This window comes from Protopterus annectens, chromosome 3.part1, assembly GCF_019279795.1.
Source record: "Protopterus annectens isolate FY-2018-M chromosome 3.part1, PAN1.0, whole genome shotgun sequence".
NCBI lineage: Eukaryota > Metazoa > Chordata > Ceratodontiformes > Protopteridae > Protopterus > Protopterus annectens.
The window spans coordinates 1,505,539,759-1,505,561,836 of NC_056732.1; the positions used below are offsets into that span (position 1 = coordinate 1,505,539,759).

At 43.8% G+C, this 22,078-nt stretch overlaps 1 protein-coding gene across 5 annotated transcripts in view; it reads right to left on the reverse strand.

The window, feature by feature from the left end:
- Positions 1 to 22,078, reverse strand: part of LOC122798540 — a 1,608,245-nt gene that overhangs the window by 570,313 nt on the left and 1,015,854 nt on the right. For all 5 annotated transcript variants that reach the window (XM_044067582.1, XM_044067581.1, XM_044067580.1 and 2 more), the window contains one exon: positions 3,430 to 3,528. In XM_044067582.1, coding sequence (XP_043923517.1) covers positions 3,430 to 3,528 — 99 coding nt within the window. The remainder of the gene's footprint in view (positions 1 to 3,429; positions 3,529 to 22,078) is intronic.

A 22,078-nucleotide genomic window follows, 5' to 3' on the forward strand; every position in this document is an offset into this window, starting at 1 on the left:
TTATGGCTAGCCTGCACAGTGGGTAAGAGTGGGTTCCTCCCTGCTTGTTGATGTACCACATCACTGTGGTGTTGTCTGTTTTGATTAGGAGAGGCCCCCAGAGAGAGTAGGGGTCTGAAAGCTGTCAGAGCATGCTGAACAGCTACCATCTCTTTTTGGCTGATGTGCAGATGTATCTGATTTGGGCTCCAGTGGCTCTGAATGCACCAGCTGTCCAGATGTGCACCCCAGGCATAGTCTGATGCGTCTGTGGCTAGGGTCTGGGCAGCATGGAGTTGTGAAAAGGGAAGGCCCTTGTTGTGGTTTCATGCTGCTGCACATCAAAGAAAATCTTTCCTTAGACAAGGTATCACAGGTATGATAGTTTCCAGGTCCTGAGAATGTTTACACCAAAGGCTTTTTAAGTACCACTGAAGTTTCCTCACATGCAGTCTGGTATATGGAATTAGTAGAATGCAGAAAGCCATGAATCCTAGAGTTTGCAGGATTTTCCTTGTGGATAACTGGGTTCTGGTGGCTAGTTGAGAGAAGTAGCCTGTCAGGTAGGCTTGTTCTTCTGGAGTAAGGAATGCCATCTGGGATGCTGTGTCCACGCTTGCTCCCAGGAATACAATTTTTTGACTGGGGACTAGTTTGGATTTCTTTTCGTTTATAGTGTACCCCAGTGAGGTCAGATCAGGCAGTCGTCCAAGTAGGGGTAAATTTGAATATTTCTTTGTCTGCAAAAAGCAATGGCTGGAGCCAGGCATTTTGTGAAAACTCTAGGATCAGTGATAAGCCAAAGGGAAGTGCAGAGAAGTGATAACGTATAGATCCTGCCCTGAAACGTAGATATTTCCTGCAAAAGTCCCTGACTGGGATGTGTAGATAGGCCTCTTTTAGGTCTAGGGTGGCTAACCAAGCATCTTTGGATAACAAAGGAAGAAGCTGCTGGAGGGTGAGCATTTTGAATTTTGGTATCACCAGGAAGGTGTTTAGAATTGATAGATCTAGGATTGGGGGCCAGGTGCCCTCTTTCCTGGGTACCAGGAAAAGTCTGGAATAGAAACCTTGGCCTATCTGGTCTGCAGGCACAGGCTGTATTGCCATCATGGAGAGCAGGCTTCTAGGGCATCAAACCGACATTGCAGGGTGTGCTTAGTAACTTGGCTTGCAGAATGCATAAACTCCTGTAATTCTTGATTTTCTGCACAAGCTGGAAAGGTAGATAATTTTTGTTTAAGAAGTTCCATTGTATGTTGCTGGTATTTCAACATGTGGAACTGACAATTTAAAGCACTAATGGGAAGAGTTGCAGAAGTGTAAACTTTTTTACCCCATCTGTCTAAAGCTCAGGGATCTCTGTCTATAGAGGTGGGATTCTTAGCTGTGGTTGCTTTTATTCCTTTAGGTCCTTGGGAGATGACCTCTGAGTCAGCAGTAGGATGTCTGTGAGTCAGGGACTCTGTAGTACCTGTCAGGTTTCCTGGGAGCAGGTGATAGGGTGCCATGAGTTAAACTGGACTCCATGAAAACATCATCCACAACATCCAAGACAGGAGGAATAGCTAAGGGTCTGTGTTGTGGTAAATCTAAAAATTCCCCAAGTCTCTTTTTGGATTGAGGATAATCCTGACTTCCCAATGGAAATGCTCTCTCAAAGTATGTAGGGTTTCACCAAAAGAAAAATCCTCTGGAGGAGAGCCAGAAGGAATGGATCCCTCTGCATCTGAATCCTCATAGGAGCACAAGGGCATGTCTTCAAAATCAGAAACTTCAGAGTCGTCGGACTCCTGGTCAAATAAGGCTGTTGGTGACAAGTCAATTTTTCGTTTAGAGGGGGTAGGCTGGCTTCCCCTAATCAGCATAAGGTCTTCTGCCATTTTAAGCATTTGAGACTGAGGCATGGAAGCAGGTGCTTGAGCTTGGGACGTTGTTTTTTTAGGCATAAATCGTAATCTGGGCCTTAGAAACTCAGTAGTTTTAGAAAGAACTGAAGACGCGAAAGAAGTTGTCGGTTTGTGTCGAGTATCGGTAATGCGAAGAACTTCCTCGGAAGCTGGTGCCTGCTCAGCAGCTCAGGACCCATCCAAGGTAGAGACATCCGAAGGATCCTTAGTCAAAGAAGGGTCTCGTGGCATACCAGACTCCGAACGGGTCTCGGTAGCAGCCTGCGAATCCACAGAGTGGCCATCAGGGGCTGCGAAAGCACCTCACTGACTACCGATGAACTGGTGACTAGCTTAACGGAAGCATCGTCAGCAGTTTTAGACCTGTGCGGTCTGTCTCTGTCTTTATCCTTATGTTTTTTTCGGAAGATCGGTAGTCAGATGGCTTGCCAAAGCCATTTCGGAATACGGAGATCAAGAGTGAAAGTATTTAGCTACGATAAGGGCCCGATGACGTATAGTTCTGGCATTGAACAAAGCACAAAATTGACAGCGAGGGACGTCGTGGTCTGGGCCTAAACAGGTGACACAGTATGAATGGAAATCTCAGAGTGGTATTTGCTTTCCACAGGTGAGACAATTGTTAACTTTTTCTGACATCGGTTAGAGCAAGAAAAAAGGATCCCCAACGGGGTACTTAGTTTTAGAAGACCTCAACTTCAAATTCGGAAATGAAAACTCAGGTAGCGGACAACTGGCACTCGTGCAAACTGCTTCTGCTTTGGGCTCCTCGGCAAGAAAGACTGATGTAATGGTGTTGGCTGCCTGATTTTATACCACTGACGACCTGACATCAGTCCTGGAGCGACAGCAACCGACGCAGAAATACTAAGCCTCTGGTATTCGGGCCGACTGAGGGCTACCCCTGGCAGGATAACCCAAGTGTGATGACTGCAACAGTTAAACACAAAGAACATCTGCAACTGTACCTGCAGTATTTTTTGTATCAAACACTAATCACCAAGTTGAATGTTGGCGACTTAAAGTCAAGAAGTTTCTCATCAACATAAGACTTGATGCCACTTCTTTTCCTTCTTATATTCAGTGGTAGACAATGTAACATGACTTTATCACACCCATTTAAACCCTCAGTCCAAATGTAAGTTACATTTGAAAATCAGCTTTTCTTCTAGCCAGTAGCAGTCCTGTTTAAAACAAAACAAAACACAAAAAAAAAACATACCAATCAAATGCAGCTTACAAGCTGCTGGTGTAAACCCACTGATTACCAAGATCTAACATCTTTTATTATTAAACCTAACATGTGTATGTGGTACAGAATCTATTAAGATTCATATTTTCACTTAACCTCTTCATACACCTGTGTATAAACCAGCTAAAAATGACATTTTGGTACAGCCCCAGTTTTAGACCCTTCGGTGAAAACATAATGCCCAAGGGAGCAAAAACAGCAAACGAAACAAAAAATGATATAGACATGGTTTATGCAAGGAACAGCCACTTTCTCATCATAGTCCATTAAGCAAGAATTTCTACTTACCTGTGAGGTACTGCATGCAACTATCAGTCAATTTTGTGCAAGCTGACAGATTGAGATGTTGCAATTTCTGCAAGTTGACTACCACACTCAGCCCAAGGTCTGCAGAGTAAAATGTACAACACTATATTAGAGATCATTTTTCTCATATAAAACTTTTTATTCCTACAAACAAAAATATGTAAAATAGACCTTGTAGGATTAAACGTAGTTAGCAAGGGTATACAAAAAGTTCATTTTAAAGAAGTGTTCACACACTAACATTCAGAAATGCTTTCTTATACTACTATTACATTTTCTTGTATTAATCCAGTCAAGCTTGCTAAAAAGTGCTATGTTCCACAAAAGACAAATAAATGGAAAATACTGATTAAAACTCAGTAATTCTGCAAACGATTCTCTCAAAATCAAGCATTTAAATTATGAAACATAAATGAATGTCAAGATCACATACTTTGAGTGTTTCCAAGTTTCTACTGTTGAAGATCACAAAATGTCTCAGCAAATGGACGGCGCAGTGGTGCAGCGGTAGCATTGTCGCCTCACAGCAAGAGGTTCTCTGGTTCGATTATCAGCTGGAGTGCCTTCTGTGTGGGGTCTGCATGTCCTCCTTGCGTTCATGTGGGTTTTCACTGGGTACTCCAGTTTCCTCCCACGTTACAAAGACATGCATCTACAGCGTTTCTCCCCGGGCCTTCACTGAAAATTGGCTGCGTTCCAAGTCGGACTTTCCTGGTAAACAAATGTTAAATAAAATAAAATAAAATAAAATGGGCATTGCTAACACAGAAAAGATCAAAACACAACATAAAAAGAAGTTATGTCTTACCATAACGTTCCATCTGAGGTGTTGATCTTCTTGCAGTCATCACTGATGGGGTTCGGTTCCGAGCCCTTGGAACCAAGTTGGCCTAATACCAAGCTTGTGTACACCAAAAACTCTCGAGCTAAGCTGCTACCCACAATTACCTCAGATTGAGTTTGCATGCAACATATAGAAGAAATCAGAAAAAACAGAGGCCATTTCTGCGCAGACACCCTGAAAACACCACAAGGACCCAGAAGATCCACCAGGAGCCTCTGGTGGGGGACTGAGGGAGGGTGTGATGACTGGAAGAAGATCAACAACTCAGATGGAATGTTACGGTAAGATATAACTTCTTTATCTGAAGTTGTTAATCTTCTTCCTATTCATTACTGATGGGACAGAATCCCAAGCTACTTGGAGAAACCGGGTGGCCCTTATGGAAGAACATTCCTGAGAACCATTGAGCCGAAGGCCGCTCTTCCTCTGGAGACCAAGTCCAATTTGTAATGTTTGATGAAAGTATGGGGTTTAGCCCAAATGTCATCCATGTTGTGATGTCTTTCGTTGAATGAGCTTTGATATGAACAGGTTTAGATTCATTCGCTAGGGAGTATGAAAAAGTAATACAATCTCTGAGCCATTTTGACAAAGTAACTTTTGATACAGCACATCCCATTCTTGGACCAGAAAAAGAGATGAAAAGTTGATCCGACTTGCGGAAAGACTTAGTCCTGTCCAAGTAGAAATGTAGAATGAATGAATTTAGACAGTACTCTCCCTTGTTGGAATAATTTGGAAAAAACACAGGAAGTTCAATGGACTGATTAATAGAGAAGTCAGACACCACTTTGGGGAGAAAGGATGGATTAGTACGAAGAGATACTCTGACTTTATGGAAGATTAGATACAGGCTCTTGATGCATAAGACTTGTAACTCAGATATCCATCTGGCTGATGTGACCACTACCAAAAACAAAGATTTCCATGACAGGAATTTAAGATCACATAACAGCAGGCTCAAAAGGGGGCAGAGAGAGAGAGATGTAGTACCAGAGAGAGATTCCATGTCTCTACAGGTTGCCTGACAGGGGGTCTGCTATGGAAAACTCCATTGAGAAAAGTCTTGCAAAGGTGAGTGGAAATAAGAGGAACGCCATCTGAGCCATTATGAAAATTGGAGATAGCTGCTAAATGGACTCAAATAGTAGAGGCTGATGCCCCACTGTCAAACAACTCGGAAAGGCACTGAAGTATAGTAGCTTTAGGAGTTGAAAAAGGGTCTAGCATCTGATTATTAGACCAGATAGTGAACCTCTTCCATTTGTCTTTGTAGAGTTTTCTGGTGGATGGTTTATGGTAGGTCAGAATAATATCGCGGACAATTGGGGAGAGGGTTTCCTGCCTGGTGACTAACGGAAGTGGAGACACCAAGCTGTCAGCTTTAGAGTGGGCAGATTTGGGGAAGGTAACCCTTGTGGATGAGATATTAGGTCCTGATGAGTGTCCAGGATCCAAGGTGGTTGTAACAGGTGAGGCTGGAGAAAGGGGAACCATACTTGTCGAGGCCAGAAAGGGGCAATGAGGATCACTTTGCATCTCAACCAAATTACCTTCTTTAGAAATAGGGGTATCAAAGGTATCGGAGGATAAGCATAGAGGAGACCCGCGGGCCAATCGTGAGTCAAAGCATCTCTCGCTGATTCCCCGTCTGGGGGAAAAAGGGCAAAGTAGCTGCTGCATTTTTTTGTTTGAAGGGGAAGCAAAAAGATCACAGAAAGGCTGGCCCCAACGGCTGAAGATTTCTGCCATCACGTTCAGGTTGAGAGACCACTCATGTGGATGGAGGATGCATCTGCTCAGCCTGTCCGCAATCACGTTGGTGCTCTCCACGATATGCGCTGCTATCAGAAAGCAGTTGGAAGCTATCGCCCAATGCCAAATTCTCATGTCCTCTTGACATGGGGGGTAGGATTTGGTCCCTTCCTGTTTATGTACCAGACTACAGACATATTGTCTGACTGGATTGCAATCGTTCTCAACAGAAGGAGCGAATGAAGTGCCTGCAACGCTAACAGCACCGCTCTCAACTCCAGGACGTTGATATGCAAGTTGGCCTCCAAGCTGGACCACGTGCCTTGGACCGTCTTTCCCTGAAAATGGCCCCCCCACCCTATCAGAGAAGCATCCGTGGTCATCCTGGCATAGGGTTGAGGAGTCCGGAAGGGGCGGAACCAAATATTTTCATCTGTTCTCATCCACCAAAGAAGATCTTGCTTGCAGGAATTGGTGATGAGGATCTGTGAGTTTAGAGGATGAAGACTGGATACCCACTGGGACAAAAGGAGCCATTGTGACAATCTCATCTTGCCAGGGGAACAACTGGGATGGCTGCCGCCATAGACCCCAGAACTTGTAGAACTTCTCTTGCTGACACCTTCCTTCGACAGAGTATCACTTGTAATCTTACCTCTGAAGTCTGTGAGGTGGGAGAGAGACCTGGTTTGTTTGAGTATTGAATACTGCTCCTATAAATTTCAATTGTTGGGTAGGATGAAGATTGGATTTTTCCCAGTGTATTGTGATGCCTAGAAACTCCACTAGTGCTAGAGTGTAGTGGAGGGCCATGACCAGTAGGCGCTTGGTGGGGGCAGAGAGGAGCCAATCGTCTAGATATGGAAACACCAGGAATCCCTGGAGTCTCAGATGAACTGTTACCACTGCTAGGCATTTTGTGAACACTCTGGGGGCCGTCGAGAGACCGAATGGCAGGGCTCTAAATTGGTAATGATTGGCTCCCAGACAGAAGCGAAGGAGACTCCTGGAGCACTTGTCCATTTTGATGTGGTAATACGCATCCCGGAGGTCTATCGAGCACATCCACACACCCTCCCGAAGAAAAGGGAGAATGGATTGTATCGTGACCATGCGGAATTTGGTTTGAACCACTGATTTGTTTAGTTGGCTGAGATCCAAAATAGGTCTCTAGGCTCCAGTCGTTTTTGGCACCAAAAAGAATCTTGAGTAGAAACCGGATCTGCACTGGTCTGGGGGGACTTGCTGGATGATTCGTTTTTGACACAGCTTTCTTATCGCTGAAGCTGCCTCTTCCCTTTGACTGGGTGGAACATCGGGAAGGCATTTTGGAGGTTTTGGGTAAGAAATTAGAGGGATGTAATAACCTCTGGAAATTATGCTCTGCACCCACTGATCATTTGTAATAGACTGCCAGGCAGCTTGGCGCACAGAAAAAATGAGCCCCAACTGATTCCAGAGGAAAGCAATTGGGCAGCGCTCCAGGAGCACTGATAAGGTTGTCCAGAGAAAGAATTCCTGGAGTCCTGGTTTTGGGGACCCCCTCTGCCCCTAAAGGGGCATCTTCCACTACTGGAACCCCTTCTGCATCTGGGGGAATCCTCATTATGTGCACTGCGGAAAGGGCCTTGAGATTTTTTGTGTCATATCTTTCCACTCCTCTGGTTCCTGGAGAAAGAGCGCTGAGGTTTGGAAAAACATAGGCCAATGGCAGACAAGGTTTTTCCATTTTGCTCGCACCTGGCTAATGTGTCTTTCACTTTGGAACCGAACAAAGCGGATGGTTCGATAGAGGCATTCAAGAAGGAGTCCGCAAGATCACAAATGTGCATCCAGGCATGGCATCTCATAACTACACCTGCACCTGCAGCTCTAGCTGCCCCTTCAGTTGCGTGGGACAGCAACTTCATGGACGATTTGGAAATCGACTCTAGGGTAGCAAGCTGAGAAGCAACTTTATCGCGTGCCCCGTCAGAAACTTGACCCACGAGAGTTCCAGACAGCTCGGAAATGAGATCCCTTTGGAGCCTTGTAAAATGTGCCACATAATTCAGAGACCTGATTGCAAAGGTCGCTGAGGCAAATACTCACTTCCCTAATCTGTCCACCGCCCGGGACTCTCTGTTGCGTGGGTGGACAGCAGGACTTTCCTCCGCAAGGTCCTTTTTTGTGGCGGCCGCCGCCACCACCATAGCTTCTACTGGCTAGCCTCTAGACCAATGGGGCTGTTCCGCTGGTGGGGAGAGTATCTTGTCTGGTCTCCGGAGAATGGCCTCAACAGAATCAGGGTTCTTCCATGCACACTTCACGATGAGCTGGACTAACTCATCGGCAGGTGGGGTCACCCAAGAAGTAGAGGGCCGACAGCGGAAAGCCTGCAGGAATAGAGACTCCTCCGAGGAAGGATTGGAGGGCTTCCAGTCACCCCTCTGCTTCAATATTTCCAGGATGTCCCCAAAGGGGACATCATCAGGGGGTGACTGTGGGGACCCTTCCCCATCATCGTAATCCGTATCCTCAGTGAGGGACTCCTCCAGGGAGTCCAGGTGTTTCCTCTTACACGGCCTCTTCCAAGGGGGTTCTTCAGTGGGAATGTCTGAAGAAGACTCGGAAGGGAGATTACCCTGTACAGGGGTTTCCCGAGGCTTGCGTTCTCGGTGTCCTGGGGAGGTGGCCAGTGATAGCTGTAGCTCACAGGGAAGGTCCGATGTAGAAGGAACGTTTCCAGCAGCAAGCACCCTCTCCATCACCCAGAAAGCCGGTCCGCCCAAAGAGGAATGGGAGCCTGGAACCGAGGAAGACAATCTCAGAAACCAGGATCACACCCCGCTCCATGTGGCCCGCTCCCCGGGACGGAGCCTCAATCAAAACCGAGGCGGGTATTGCCCCTGGATCCAAAGATGGAACTGATGAAAAACCTGGAACTGTACTGGGAGCCGAGGGTTCCACCCCCTAAGCAGGAGATTGAGGAAGGGATGGTTCCGAAGGAACTGAAACCCAAAGGGGGGGGGGGGCTCGAAGCCTCAGAGAGAGTCACTGTCGGCGCCAAGGAAAGGGTTCCCACCAAGGACGAGCCTCGGAACCGAAGGATCCAAGGGGGGGGAGAATAAGCGAGAGTCATGGATGCAAACGGACCCAAAACCAGGAGTGGGATGGGTCTTTGGAAAATGTGTAATTCCTCTGGCTGTCAACAGCTGATCGCACAGATGCACCACATCCAATTCAGATAGACTCCTGGTAGACCTTACCGACACTCCGAAGGGGGAGTCAGGTCGATCCAAAAAAGGCTTGTCTTGAAAACGGGTCCAAAGACAGGGAGTACTGGTTCCCTGGTGTAGGAAAGGTCGGCACCAAAGATTCCAACTTTGAGACAGGCAGAAGAGGCACTATTGGTGCTGAGAAAGGGCTCGGAGCTGAGGGGATAGCTGGAGTGGAAGTCATTATCGACTCCAAAGAGATAGTCAGGACCGACTTTGGAGCAGAGAGGGGTGAAGTCGGTGCTGAGGTTACAGAAGGCAATAAGGCTGGAGCCGTTACCACACTTGGAACCATAGAAGTCGGTGGCAAAGGTGGTGCTGACGTGGAAGTCATAGCAATGTCCGCAGAGGCCACTGGAGCTGAACTCGGAACCGAAGTAGTCGGAGCCGAGGGAGTAATCTTCTGCTTCGTAGAAGACTTGTGGGCCTTATGCTTGTGAGGTTTACTCTTATCACCAGCCGGTGAAGAGGGATCAGAATGAGGACGTTTCTTGTCCTTCGATGGAGGGGTTTAGACCTCCGACACAGAAGACTCTGAAAAAGGTGGGGAAATCAGGCCTTTCAAAATAAGCTTATTTTTTCTTCCAGTCAGCGTCCACTGACTGAAACTGAGACAAATTTGGCAAGGTGGTTTCACAGACAAGTGGGAAACCCCCAGACAATACAAAAAAGACACAATCATCATGTAAGTCGCTGTTGGGGAGTTTGCCATTGCAGGAAGTGCAATGTTTGAACCCCGAAGTCCCTTTTTTATCAGACATATCCAGTATACAATTCAACAATCCAAAAGGTTATAAAAAGAGAAGAAGAAATACCAACAATGGTATTAAGAATACCACGAGGGTAGAAGAAAGGCATTTACCAACGATGGTAAGAGAAAGATACCTGTGGGTAGAGCTAGGGGGTCTACTTTAATTAAATGAAAGCGGAATCCGTCGAATACAAATCTGTCGACACAAACAGCGAAACACGGTAACATCGAACACGCAAAACCAGGACATTTAAACATCGAAACCGCAATAGTCAGCCAACCCTACCGCCCATAACATACTACCTACGCAAACACAACAACAAAAAACACATACATACACTAACCAAAACCCTATTACTAACCCTAAATTAAAGCACCAAAACCCCACTTGTAACCCTACAATAAACCCCACATACACAACTATCTATGCACTACCCTTAACCCCCTCCCTAACCCTAAGGTCCATAACTACCGCACACTTACCCTACAGAACTATACCCACACAAAGTAAATATTCCACACACATACACTTAACAAAACCCTACACTAAACCTTACATACATTACCTATCTATGCACTTACCTTAACACGCACCCTAACCCTAAGGTCCGTAACTATCGCACACTTACCTTACGGAGCTATACCGCAGAAGGGCCAACTATGATAATTCGACATTTCTGATTTCGCTATTTAGTGCGTTCGATGTTTCCGCGTTTCGCTGTTTATGTGTCGACGGATTCATATTCAACGGATTCCGCTTTCCTTTAATTAAAGTAGACCCGAGCTAGGTATAGGTAACAAGGTAGAAAAAAAAGGTTAGAAGAGAAAAAATTTCCAAAATGCAATAAATTTTAAGAAAATACAACACTTAGCTGGAGAGCTCGGTGAAACGCTGCTTTATGGCTGTGCAGCAAACGAGATCTGAGGTAACTGGGAGAAGGGCATTGTGGGTAGCAGCTTAGCTCGAGAGTTTTTGGTGTAACCGAGCTTGGTATTAGGCCGACTTGGTTCCGAGGGCTCGGAACCGAACCCTATCAGTGATGAATAGGAAGAAGATTAACAACTTCAGATGTATACATTTTTGACCATGCTCATTTCTTTCTCACTTCATTAAAGGATGACAGTGGCTTAGAAAGTGGAAAAAGGTTTTACTCTAGCTTGATCTACAGTCAGATGGGGTATTCATACCCCTGAATCATTTTAAGGGGCTGTTAGCATTATTTATTGTAGGCAAAAATAGCCTGATGGTCCCACAATACTTTTTTTTTAAACATATTTATTGTGACATAGACCAACTTCCATTTATACAAAATTAATCAAACTATATTAACAAGTTCATTTTTTCAGACACTACACATCAGATATATTTTTAACCATCTTATAATCTAAATAAAATTACATACATTATTCAATTCCTGCCTTTTCTTAAACCTGGAATATCCATATTCCATTTTAACTCAACTGTGGACTACCTACTATTTTCTATTTGATTATTTTATAGCATGTATTTTACAGTTATATTTTACAGTTCAATTTTTATTTTGTGAACTAAGTGCATAACATAATTCAGGAAGTGAACATCACACCCTCCACACTGCAAAGTTTATTCTGTGTTTGTTTTGGATCCAGTATAGGTTGCATACTGCTTTTTTTTTGATATTTCGAGGGATACCACAGATTTCTCTTTTTCAGAATCTAAATTCAAAAACCTCAAAGCACTCCTGATGGAAGTCTGAATGCTGGCCCCTTCGGGCAGGCCCTTGCCTCAGTGATGGTAAATGAATGGATTGACTGGTCATGGCTGAAGACAGACAGATAGCAAAGACAAAGAGTGTAAACAGAAGTAGCAGAAGTACAAAATATTACATTATATAATGGATATTTTTTTGGACTGCTGAGGTATGAGAAGTAACATAAGAAGGTTTGAGAAATGCTGACTTTGTTAAACTAGTGAGCAAACTGAAGTATGAATCTCAATTTCTGTTTCATCTGCACAGAAAAACAGATGGAATGTAAATGTGACTGTAACTGAAGTGTTTTTTTCATTTATGAAAAGTTGTTTTTTTTTTTACTTAAATTTCATGTCATCTTCATAAAAATGTATACGAATTATAATACTCCTATATCTCGTGGGGGAATTATATTTTGGGTGTTTATTGCATAAATTAAGCAACACATGGGAAAGAATGTTGCTAGTTAAATGTATAACATGGCAGGAGTTGCACTGTATACAGGATAGGAAAAGATACAAAATCTTTGTATAACATGAAACAGTGTATGTGGTACTGCAGCAACTACAGAGTGAGTTTGTTGCTATGAAGTGACTAGCTCATATGAAAACACATCAGGATATTAGTAGAGTTTATGTAAATACTGAGGTAAACAGATGTACTACATGTAGATTTAACAAAGGGTTTGGTTTTCTAAAACATACAAATTTATAAAAAAGAGAATAAGTTAAGAAACTATGATAACTAGCAATCTAAAGGAACATGTGGAATAAACAGTGGTCTTCTACACCAGGATGAGAAGTAACAATTAGACAGCAACCGTGACGCAAGAGAACAGGTGAAATCTTGCATTGTAGCATGAATAACCTCAGATGTTAAATACATAAAGTACATGTGAGCTGCCACTGAACTGAAGCATTAGCTCCAAGCTGGAAGGGCTGTATTTTTTTTTTCTTTTTAAAGTGTATTTAATTCTGGGTAATTTGTGTGCATTAGAAAGGAGAAAGTACAGTTGTGTACACTTACCATAAATGTAGATGTTCGAGTGTATGCACTGTTGCAGTCATTGCATTTGGGTAATCTGCTGGCAGGTTGCCCTCAGTCGGTCTGAATATCAAAGTCTTTGGTCCTGTGTCGGTTGCTGTCTCCTCTTCCATGACGTCAGGTCGTCAGGGGTATAAAACATGCAGCCGATGCCATTTTCTTTAGTTTTTCTTGCCCCAGATGTCAGGTGCCCCCCAATGGGGAGCAAAAAAAAAAAACATATATATATATATATATATATATATATATATATAACAAAATATAACAATGCAATTGTAACAACATAGACCTTACCTTCATCTAAAAGCAAATACACCACAATGGCTGTAGAATATAGTGAAGGAAAGAGAAGTTCTAGAAAATAGGAGGATGGCAGGTGGGTAACCTGGACTGCAACAGTGAATACACTCGAACATCTGCATTTATGGTAAGTGTATACAACTGTACTATGTTCTTCATGTTTCACTGTTGCAGTCATTACATTTGGGTAGAATCCCAAAGCTATGGATGGGGAGGCTGGAACTAAATAGGCTTAAGAGCGGCTATAAGGCCCTGCAGAACTGCAGTGGCAAAGCCTGCCCTGGACTTAGAGAAGACAGGCAAATGATAATGCTTTGTAAAAGTATGAAGAGAGCTCCAAGTAGCAGCTTCTAGAATATCTTTGGTTGGCACCCCTCTGAGAAAAGCTGCTGAGGTAGATGCAGCCCTAGTGGAATGTGACCTGATACCCTTGGGCACCGGTTTACCATGATGCAAATAACAGAAAAAAATGCAGTGACTTATCCATTTTGAAATAGTCTGCTTTGAAACAGCCTTTTCCTCTGATCCTGCAGCAAATGTCACCAGTAGTTGCTCAGATTTTCTTAGAGATTTGGTCCTGTTTAAGTAGAATTATTTGTCTGTGTACATCCAAGGAATGCAGAATCCGCTCCCCCTTGTTCTGCGGATTTGGGTAGAAAGTTGGCAGGTGAATAGTTTGGTTAAGAGCTACACTGGATACCACCTTAGGCATAAAGGAAGGGCTGGTCCTGAGGGACACTCTGTCTGGGTAAAATATAATAAAAGGCTCCACAGCCATGAGGGCCTGTAGTTCTGAAACCCTTCTTGCTGAAGTGATTGCCAGAAGGAAAGCTGTTTTCCAAGACAAAAACTTTACATCTGCAGTAGCTGATGGTTCAAATGGAGGCAGGGTGAGCTTTTCCAACACAAAATTGAGGTCCCATGCAGGAAATGGTGATCTTCTGGGATGCCTTAAAATTTTGGCCCCTCTAAGATACTGTTTTAGCAGAGGATGAGAAAAGATGGGAGGCTCTGTGTTGTAATGAGCCAAGATGGCAGAGGCATGGATTTTTATTGATGAAAAAGACAGGCCCTTGTCAAGCATCTCAGTTAAGTATTGTAAAATCTGAGGAATATTGGCTTTGCTGTGTCAGTCCCTTGTGCTTGGTTTCAAGCACAGAATTTCTTCCATTTATCAGCATAAGATTTTCTAGTACTAGGCCTTCTGGCTTCCAAAATGACATCCATCACAGATTTACTGAGAGGTGTTGTTTGAATAATTACATTATCAGCCATGCTGCCAGGTTCAGAGTTTGGAGCTGATTGTGCAGAATTTGACTGTTCTGCTGAGACAGTAGATGAAGTATTTGTGGCAAGTACCCAAGGAGGGAGTTGAGACATATTCCTTAGAATTGGATACCAGTGCTGGCGAGGCCAGTCCAGGGCAATTAGGATAATTTTTGGTTTTTCCTGTCTGACCTTTAGTAGGACCTTGGGAAGAAGAGGCAGAGGAGGAAAGGCGTAGACTGATAGGTTTTTCTAACTGAAGGATAGAGCATCCACTTTCCATGCATGTCTATGATAAGTTCTTGTGCAGAATTTGTCCAGTTGATAATTCTGGGGGGAGGCAAATAGATCTATGTCCAGGCTCCCCCATTTCTCTATTATCATGTTGAAGACTTGTGGATCCAGTTTCCACTCATGAGGGTTCATAAGATTTCTGCTTAGGTCATCCGCCAGGGTTTTTTGTTTTCCTGGCAGGAATTGAGCTTGAAGATGTACTTGGTAAGTCGCTGTGTCCCACAATGCCATGGCTAGTCTGCAAAGGGGGTAGGAATGTGTACCCCCCCTGCTTGTTTATGTACCACATAACCGTGGTGTTGTCTGTCTTTATCAGTAGTTGTCCTGGATGAAGTAAGTCCTTGAAGGCTGTCAGGGCATTCTGAACAGCTAATATCTCTTTCTGGTTGATATGCAGATGCATTTGCTTTGGGCTCCATATGCCCTGAATGCATCTCCCCACCAGGTGGGCCTCCAAGCATAGTCTGATGTGTCTGTAGTTAGGGTTTGGTTGGCAGGGGGTACAGCGAAAGACCGTCCCATGTTCTGGTGACATGTCTTTGCCCACCAAAGAAACTCCTGTTGTAGGGAGGGAATGAGAGGAATCATTGTTTCCAGACTGTGACAATGTTGACTCCATAAACTTTTTAGATAGCACTGTAGCTTCCTCATATGCAGTCTTGCATATGGAATTAGTAGAATGCAGGATGCCATGAACCCCAAAGCCTGTAGAATTTGTCTTGCAGATAACTGGGTTTTTGCTGCCATCTGTTTGAAGTAAACAGTCAGTTGCCTTTGTTTGTCTGGCATAAGGTAAGCCATCTGGGCAGTTGTATTCAAGCTTGCACCCAGGAATGTAATCTTTTGAGAGGGTACCAGTTGTGATTTCTTTTTGTCTATTGTGTACCTTTAGGCATGTTAGAAGCCTTTTTACAAATGCCAGATGTTGAAGAAAAATGTCCTTGTTTTCTGCTTGAATGAGACAGCTGTCCAAGTATGGATAGATTTGTATGCTTCTTTGTCTGCAAAATGCAATTACTGGTGCCAGGCACTTTGTAAAGACCCTGGGCGCAGTAGATAAGCCAAAGGGCAGTGCAGAGAATTGGTAATGCATAAAACCAGCCTTGAAGTGGAGGTATCTTCTGCACGATTCCCTTATTGGGATATGCAGGTATGCCTCTTTTAAGTCTAGAGTCATTAGCCAAGCGTTCTTGCCCAGCATGGGCAGAAGCTGTTGCAAAGTCAGCATTTTGAATTTTGGGATGTCCAAATATGTGTTCAAAATCGATAAGTCCAGTATTGGGCGCCAGGCATTGTCTTTTCTGGATACCAAGAACAGTCTTGAGTAAAACCCTTGTCCTTTCTCTAGTTCTGGCTGAATAGCCCCCATATGCATGAGGGACGTAACTTGTTTCTGTGCCTCTGCCCGTTGATTTTGTGGCAGATCTGGCCAACCATATGGAATTGGCAAGGTATGGAAAGGAAATCTGTATCCCTGGCATACTATGTTTAATACCCACTTGTCCTGGGTTATTAACTGCCAATTTTGAGCATGAAGTGCTAGTTTTCCCCTAAGGGGGCTGCCAAAAGATAAGTGCTTGGTGATGGCAGAGGGAAGTCATTGACACAGGAAAGGACCAATTTTTTTGTAGGCCAGTGTCTACTGAATCTTGGTGGCTGCACTTGTAAGAAGTCTTTTACAGTTTGCATAGATTTAGCTTTGCCTTCCATTGTCTTTAAAACCTCTTCTGTCCTATTACCAAACAGAGTATCATGCTGTAATGGTGCATCCAACAATTTAACTTTAACATGATCAGGCAGATTTTGCTCCTTGAGCCAGGCATGCCTTCTAATTACAGATCCAGTAACTGTGGCCGTGTAGGAGGCCTCCAAGGAATCAAAACCACATTGCAAAGTATGCTTTCCAACCTGTTCTGCTGCATGTAATAATTCCTGCAATTCTTTTATTTTCTGCACATTCAGAAATCAACATAATTTTTCTGTTTCAATAATCCCATAACATGCTGTTGATATTTAAGCATATGAAACTGGCAGTTTAAGGCCCTAATTGCCAAGGTTGCAGACGTATAAACTTTCTTTCCCCATCTATCCAGTGCCCTGGAATCTCTATTAGAGGGGGTGGAATTCTTAGCTGTTGAGGCCTTTACACCTTTGGGACACTGTGAGATAAGTTTCGGGGTCAGCAGCAGGGTTTTTGAATAAAAATTTGTGGGAGTCAGGAACCCTGTAATATCTGTCTGGCTTGCTAGGAGCAGGAGGTAGGGAATCTGGAGCCATGCTTGATTCCGAAAACACATCAACAATGTCTAATACAGGTGGTATGGCCAAAGGCCTATGCTGAGGAAGAAGAAGGAAATCCCTAAGCCTCTTTTTTGATTCTGAGAAATCTTGACTCTCCCAATGAAAATGTTCCCTCAAAGTATGCAAGGTTTCCCCAAAAGAATAATCCTCAGGAGGAGATGCAGATGGGATGGATTCCTCTGCATCTGAATCCTCATGGTGGTACAGAAAATTCCTGATCAGAAGAGGAATCAGAAGAAATAGAAACCTGATCTGAAGACTCATAATCAGTGTCTTGCCTAGGCCTCTTTTCAGGGGGGGTTGGGAACCCCTGATCAAGGTAATTAAATCTTCAGCCATTTTCATCATCTGTTTTTTGGGCATAGAGGCCTGAGCACGTGGCTCATGCGTCAGTTTTTTAGCCTTAGAAGTTGCTTTTGTCTTTGTTTTTGAAGCTAGCATCGGTTTTATATAGAAATGCTGAGGCCTGAAAACACCCTCAGAAGCCAGTGCCTGCTCAGCGGATCCAGACCCATCTGAGGGAGAGACATCCGCAGGTGCAATACTTTGAGAATCTCGCGGCATGCCGGACTCCACATGGGTCTCGGTAGAGGCCTGCGACTCGAAAGTAGTAGGTATCAGGGGCTGCGAAAGCACCTCACTGAGTACCGGCGACTGGCTTAGGAGAAGCTTCGTCATCGGTTTTGGACCTCGACGGTCTGTCTCTGTCCTTTTCTTTAAGTTTTTTGTGAACTCCGGTAGTCGGATTGCTATCCGACGACATTTCAGGGTAATTAAATGTTTCCAAAATATTTTGAAGCAAAGATATGCCAACGCTTAATAGTGCGTTGGTTAAATATAGCACAAAACCGACATCAAGGCACATTATGATCTGGACCTAGGCAAGGAATACAGTACAAATGGAAATCCTTATGAGGTATTATCTTCCCACAAGTAATGCAATTATTAACTTTTACTGACATCGGTATGGAGCAAGAAAAAGTTTCCCCAACGGGGTACTTAGCTTTAATTGAAGACTTCGGTTCTGAAACTCGAATGCGAAAATTTCAGGAGTCAGCCGACCGGCACCTGCGAACTGCTTCTGCTTCAGGCACCGCGCGGCAAGAAATACTAAATAAAATGGAGTCGGCTGCATGTTTTATACCCCTGACGACCTGACGTCATGGAAGAGGAGACAGCAACCGACGCAGGACCCAAGACTTTGATATTCAGGCCAACTGAGGGCAACCTGCCAGCAGATTACCCAAATGTAATGACTGCAACAGTGAAACACGAAGAACATCTACAATACTTAAAAAAGGTAACATAAGTTCTAAAAGAGTTTAAGAGTTTTTAACATACAGAAGATGTACCTGCCAGTTGCAAGTATTTACACAGATTGCTGGATTGAATGATTGAATATCATGCAAAAAAGAAGTATAAGACTTTATTAGTGATGGTAATGTTTACTTGTTAGAATGGCTGCACTGTCTTCCAGCTTTCTCCTGATCTTCATACTACGTGCCAGCATCTGGTTCAGATGGAACGTAACAGCCTTACTAAGATAATTTAAAGGGTAATGATCTTAAGAAATGCAGAGTGCAAATAATATTACAGGAGGTGCATTTCAACAGGAATGAATATGTGAATTTGATGCAAAGGTTTCAGTGTGGACAGTCAGTGAAATTTCAGGGACAAAGGAAGAGAGGAGTAATTATACTGGTAGGGAGAGGGGTCTCAATATCAATTGAAGAAGAAAGACGGTAATGGTGGATTTGTTGCAGTGATGGGTTATTGGCAAGGATGGAGATTAATATTTCTCCTAAGACCACAATGTTTAATATGAGAAGGGCTTTGAGGGAAATAATACAATTTCAACAAGGTATTTGAATTATGGATGGAGACTGGAATTACATTTTTAATAGTGAGTGTGTGCCAGGGGGAGCTAAAAAGAAGATTACAACTAGAAAGGGTAGGTTTTTAAAAACAATATATGAAATTATTTGGTATAGATAACATTATGTCAGTAGCAGAAGTGCAAATACAATTTACGTACTATTCCCTAAGATATACCAACTGGGCCTGGTTGAACAGAATCAGTATATCACACCAGTGTGCTCATTTGACAGAAAATGTTGAGACTCATACAATGATTCTATCTGATCATGCCTTTGTGTGACTAATGACACTGATGCAGAGTAATAAAGTAAACAACAGACACTAGGACTTTCCTACCTATTTATTGAGAATAATGAAAGACTGGGTAAAATTCAAAATACAACAGCTGCTAGGGCAGACAGATGCTACCCTTGAAATGGTAGCTAGTTCTTGAGACAAGTTGAAAATACACCTCAAAATATATACAACTGAGGAGAGGAAATATGCGAAAAGGAAAACAGGAAATATTTAGAAGAGCTGGGAAAAAGGTTAGGTCACTGTACAATACAAAGAGAAATCTTACAGAACAGGAGAAACAGCTGCAGAGACCTAGGAAAAATGAGTGTTTGGATAACAAACAGGAGTTTAGAAAAAAAGAAGGGAAGACGTCCCTGATCAGTATCAGCAAGAAACTAAGTTCCCTCATAAAATCATCCAAGGCTAGCTTCAAAAGAAAAATTGCCATGGACTCCAAAGATAACCACAAGGCATTCTTTAGCTAGGTCAAGAATCTAAGTGGCAATTCTCAGATCTGCTCGGAGTTAGTGCAGAATGGCACAAAATACACTGAACCGACCGATATAGCCAATATCCTGGCAGACAGGTTCAGTGCAAAATTCACCCCCCTCTCACCCCCAAAAGGGCCCATAACTATACCAGAAGAATGTAGTGCCCCTGAAATCACAGACACTCAGGTTAAAACAGCCCTCTCCAAAGTCAAAAACACAGCATCAATGGGACCGGATGGTGTCCCAGGCTGCATCCTACACGAGCTCAAAGATGAACTAACCCCTCACCTAAACAACACACTGTTTAAACTCAGCCTCTCCACAGGCTATGTGCCCACAGAGTGGTGCACAGCAACGGTTATTCTGCTCCACAAAGGTGGAGCCACAACGGACCCCTAGCTTGGTCTGCAAAGCTATGGAGCCTATCATCATGGATCTCATTAATAGAGACATTGGAAACCACCAAACACTGGACCCTACCCAATTTGGCTTTGTTAAGGGCAGATCATGCCTCCTAAACCTGGTGGACTTCTTTGAGACAGTTACCAAAGCTATAGACAAGGGAAAGGTGGTCCACACCGCCTACCTAGACCTCGTAAAGGCCTTTGACACCATTCCCCACTCAGGTATTATAGACAAGCTCACCAGCCTGAACATAAACCCCTACGTCACAAAATGGGTTGCCAACTGGCTCACAGACAGAACCCACATGGTAAGAGTTGCAGGAGCTAGGTCTCACTCTAAACCGGTTACAAGTGGCATTCCCCAGGGCTCAGTCCTAAGACCCCTCCTGTTCGGCATATACTTCTCAGAGGTACAGGCAAGCACAGGAGGACTATGGCTGACCAAGTTCACAGACGACTGCGAACTAGGGGCTATAATTGACTCTCCCCTCTGACACAGACATCCTCCAAAAGGGTCTCACTGAGACAGATACCTGGTGTCAAAAAGTACAGTTTTGTACTTACCATAAATGTAGATGTTCGAGTGTTCACCCTGCTGCAGTCATCACACTTGGGTTATCCTGCCGTCAGGCGGTCCCCGCAGATGGCCTGAGTTCCAAAGTCTTGGTCCGGCGTCGGTTGCTGTCGCTTCTTCCCTGACGTCAGTGTGCCAGGGGTATACAAGAGATATCCGATGCCATTTTCTTCAGTTTTTCTTACCCCAGATGTCAGGTGCCCCCAACAGGTAGGCTATATATATATATATATATATATATATATATATATATATATATATATATATATCTGTATAAAGATGTACATATAAAAATAAAAAAATACCTTCAGGTACAAGCAAATACACCACAGAGGTTGTATAGGATAGAATGGTATAGATAAGTCCAGCTAGTTCAGAGGGGATGGAGGGAGGGTAACCTGGACTGCAGCAGGGTGAACACTCGAACATCTACATTTATGGTAGGTACAAAACTGTACTATGTTCATCGTGTTACCCTGCTGCAGTCATCACATTTGGGTTGAATCCCAAAGCTAAGGATGGGTGGTGGATCTAAACAGGGTTAGAAGAAGCTAGTAGGCCCTGCAAAACTGCAGTGGCAAAACCAGCTCTAGTCTTAGAATATAGAGGTAAGTGATGGTGTTTGGTGAAGGTGTGCACTGAACTCCAAGTTGCAGCTTCCAGAATATCCTTGGTTGGCACCCCCCTGAGAAAGGCTGCTGATGTAGCTGTAGCCCTGGTGGAGTGGGACCTAATGTTAGCAGGTACCGGTTTCCCATGATGCATGTAGCAGAAACATATGCAATGTCCTATCCATTTTGAAATGGTCTGTTTTGAGATAGCTTTTCCTTGTGATCCTGCAGCATAGGCTACAAAGAGCTGGTCAGATTTTCTGAAAGCCTTAGTTTTATACAAGTAGTAACATAATTGCCTGTGAATGTCCAAAGAGTGCAGGAGTCTTTCTCCTTTGTTCTAGGGATTTGGGAAAAAAGTGGGCAAATTAATGGTTTGGTTTAGGGCCACACTGGATACCACCTTTGGCATAAAGGAAGGGTTAGTTCATAGAGAGACTTTGTCTTGATGAAAAATGAGGAAAGGCTCCACTGCCATTAGTGCCTGTAGCTCTGAGACTCTTCTAGCTGAAGTTATTGCTAGTAGCAGGGCAGTTTTCCATGAAAGAAATTTTAAGTCAGCTGAAAATGCTGGTTCAAAGGGCGGCAGTGTAAGCTTTTCCAGAACAAAGTTGAGATCCTAAGTAGGTGTTGGTGCTCTCCTGGGTGGTCTTATGTTTTTAGCCCCTCTGAGGTACTGTCTTAGGAGTGGATGTGAAAATAAAGGAGGATCCATGTTGTAATGAGCTGAAATTGCTGAGGCGTGGATCTTAATAGATGAAAAGGAAAGTCCTTTGTGCAACATCTCAGTTAAATATTGTAGAATCTGAGGAATGTTGAGATCAAGGGGATTTTGGCCTTTAGCCTGGCTCCAGG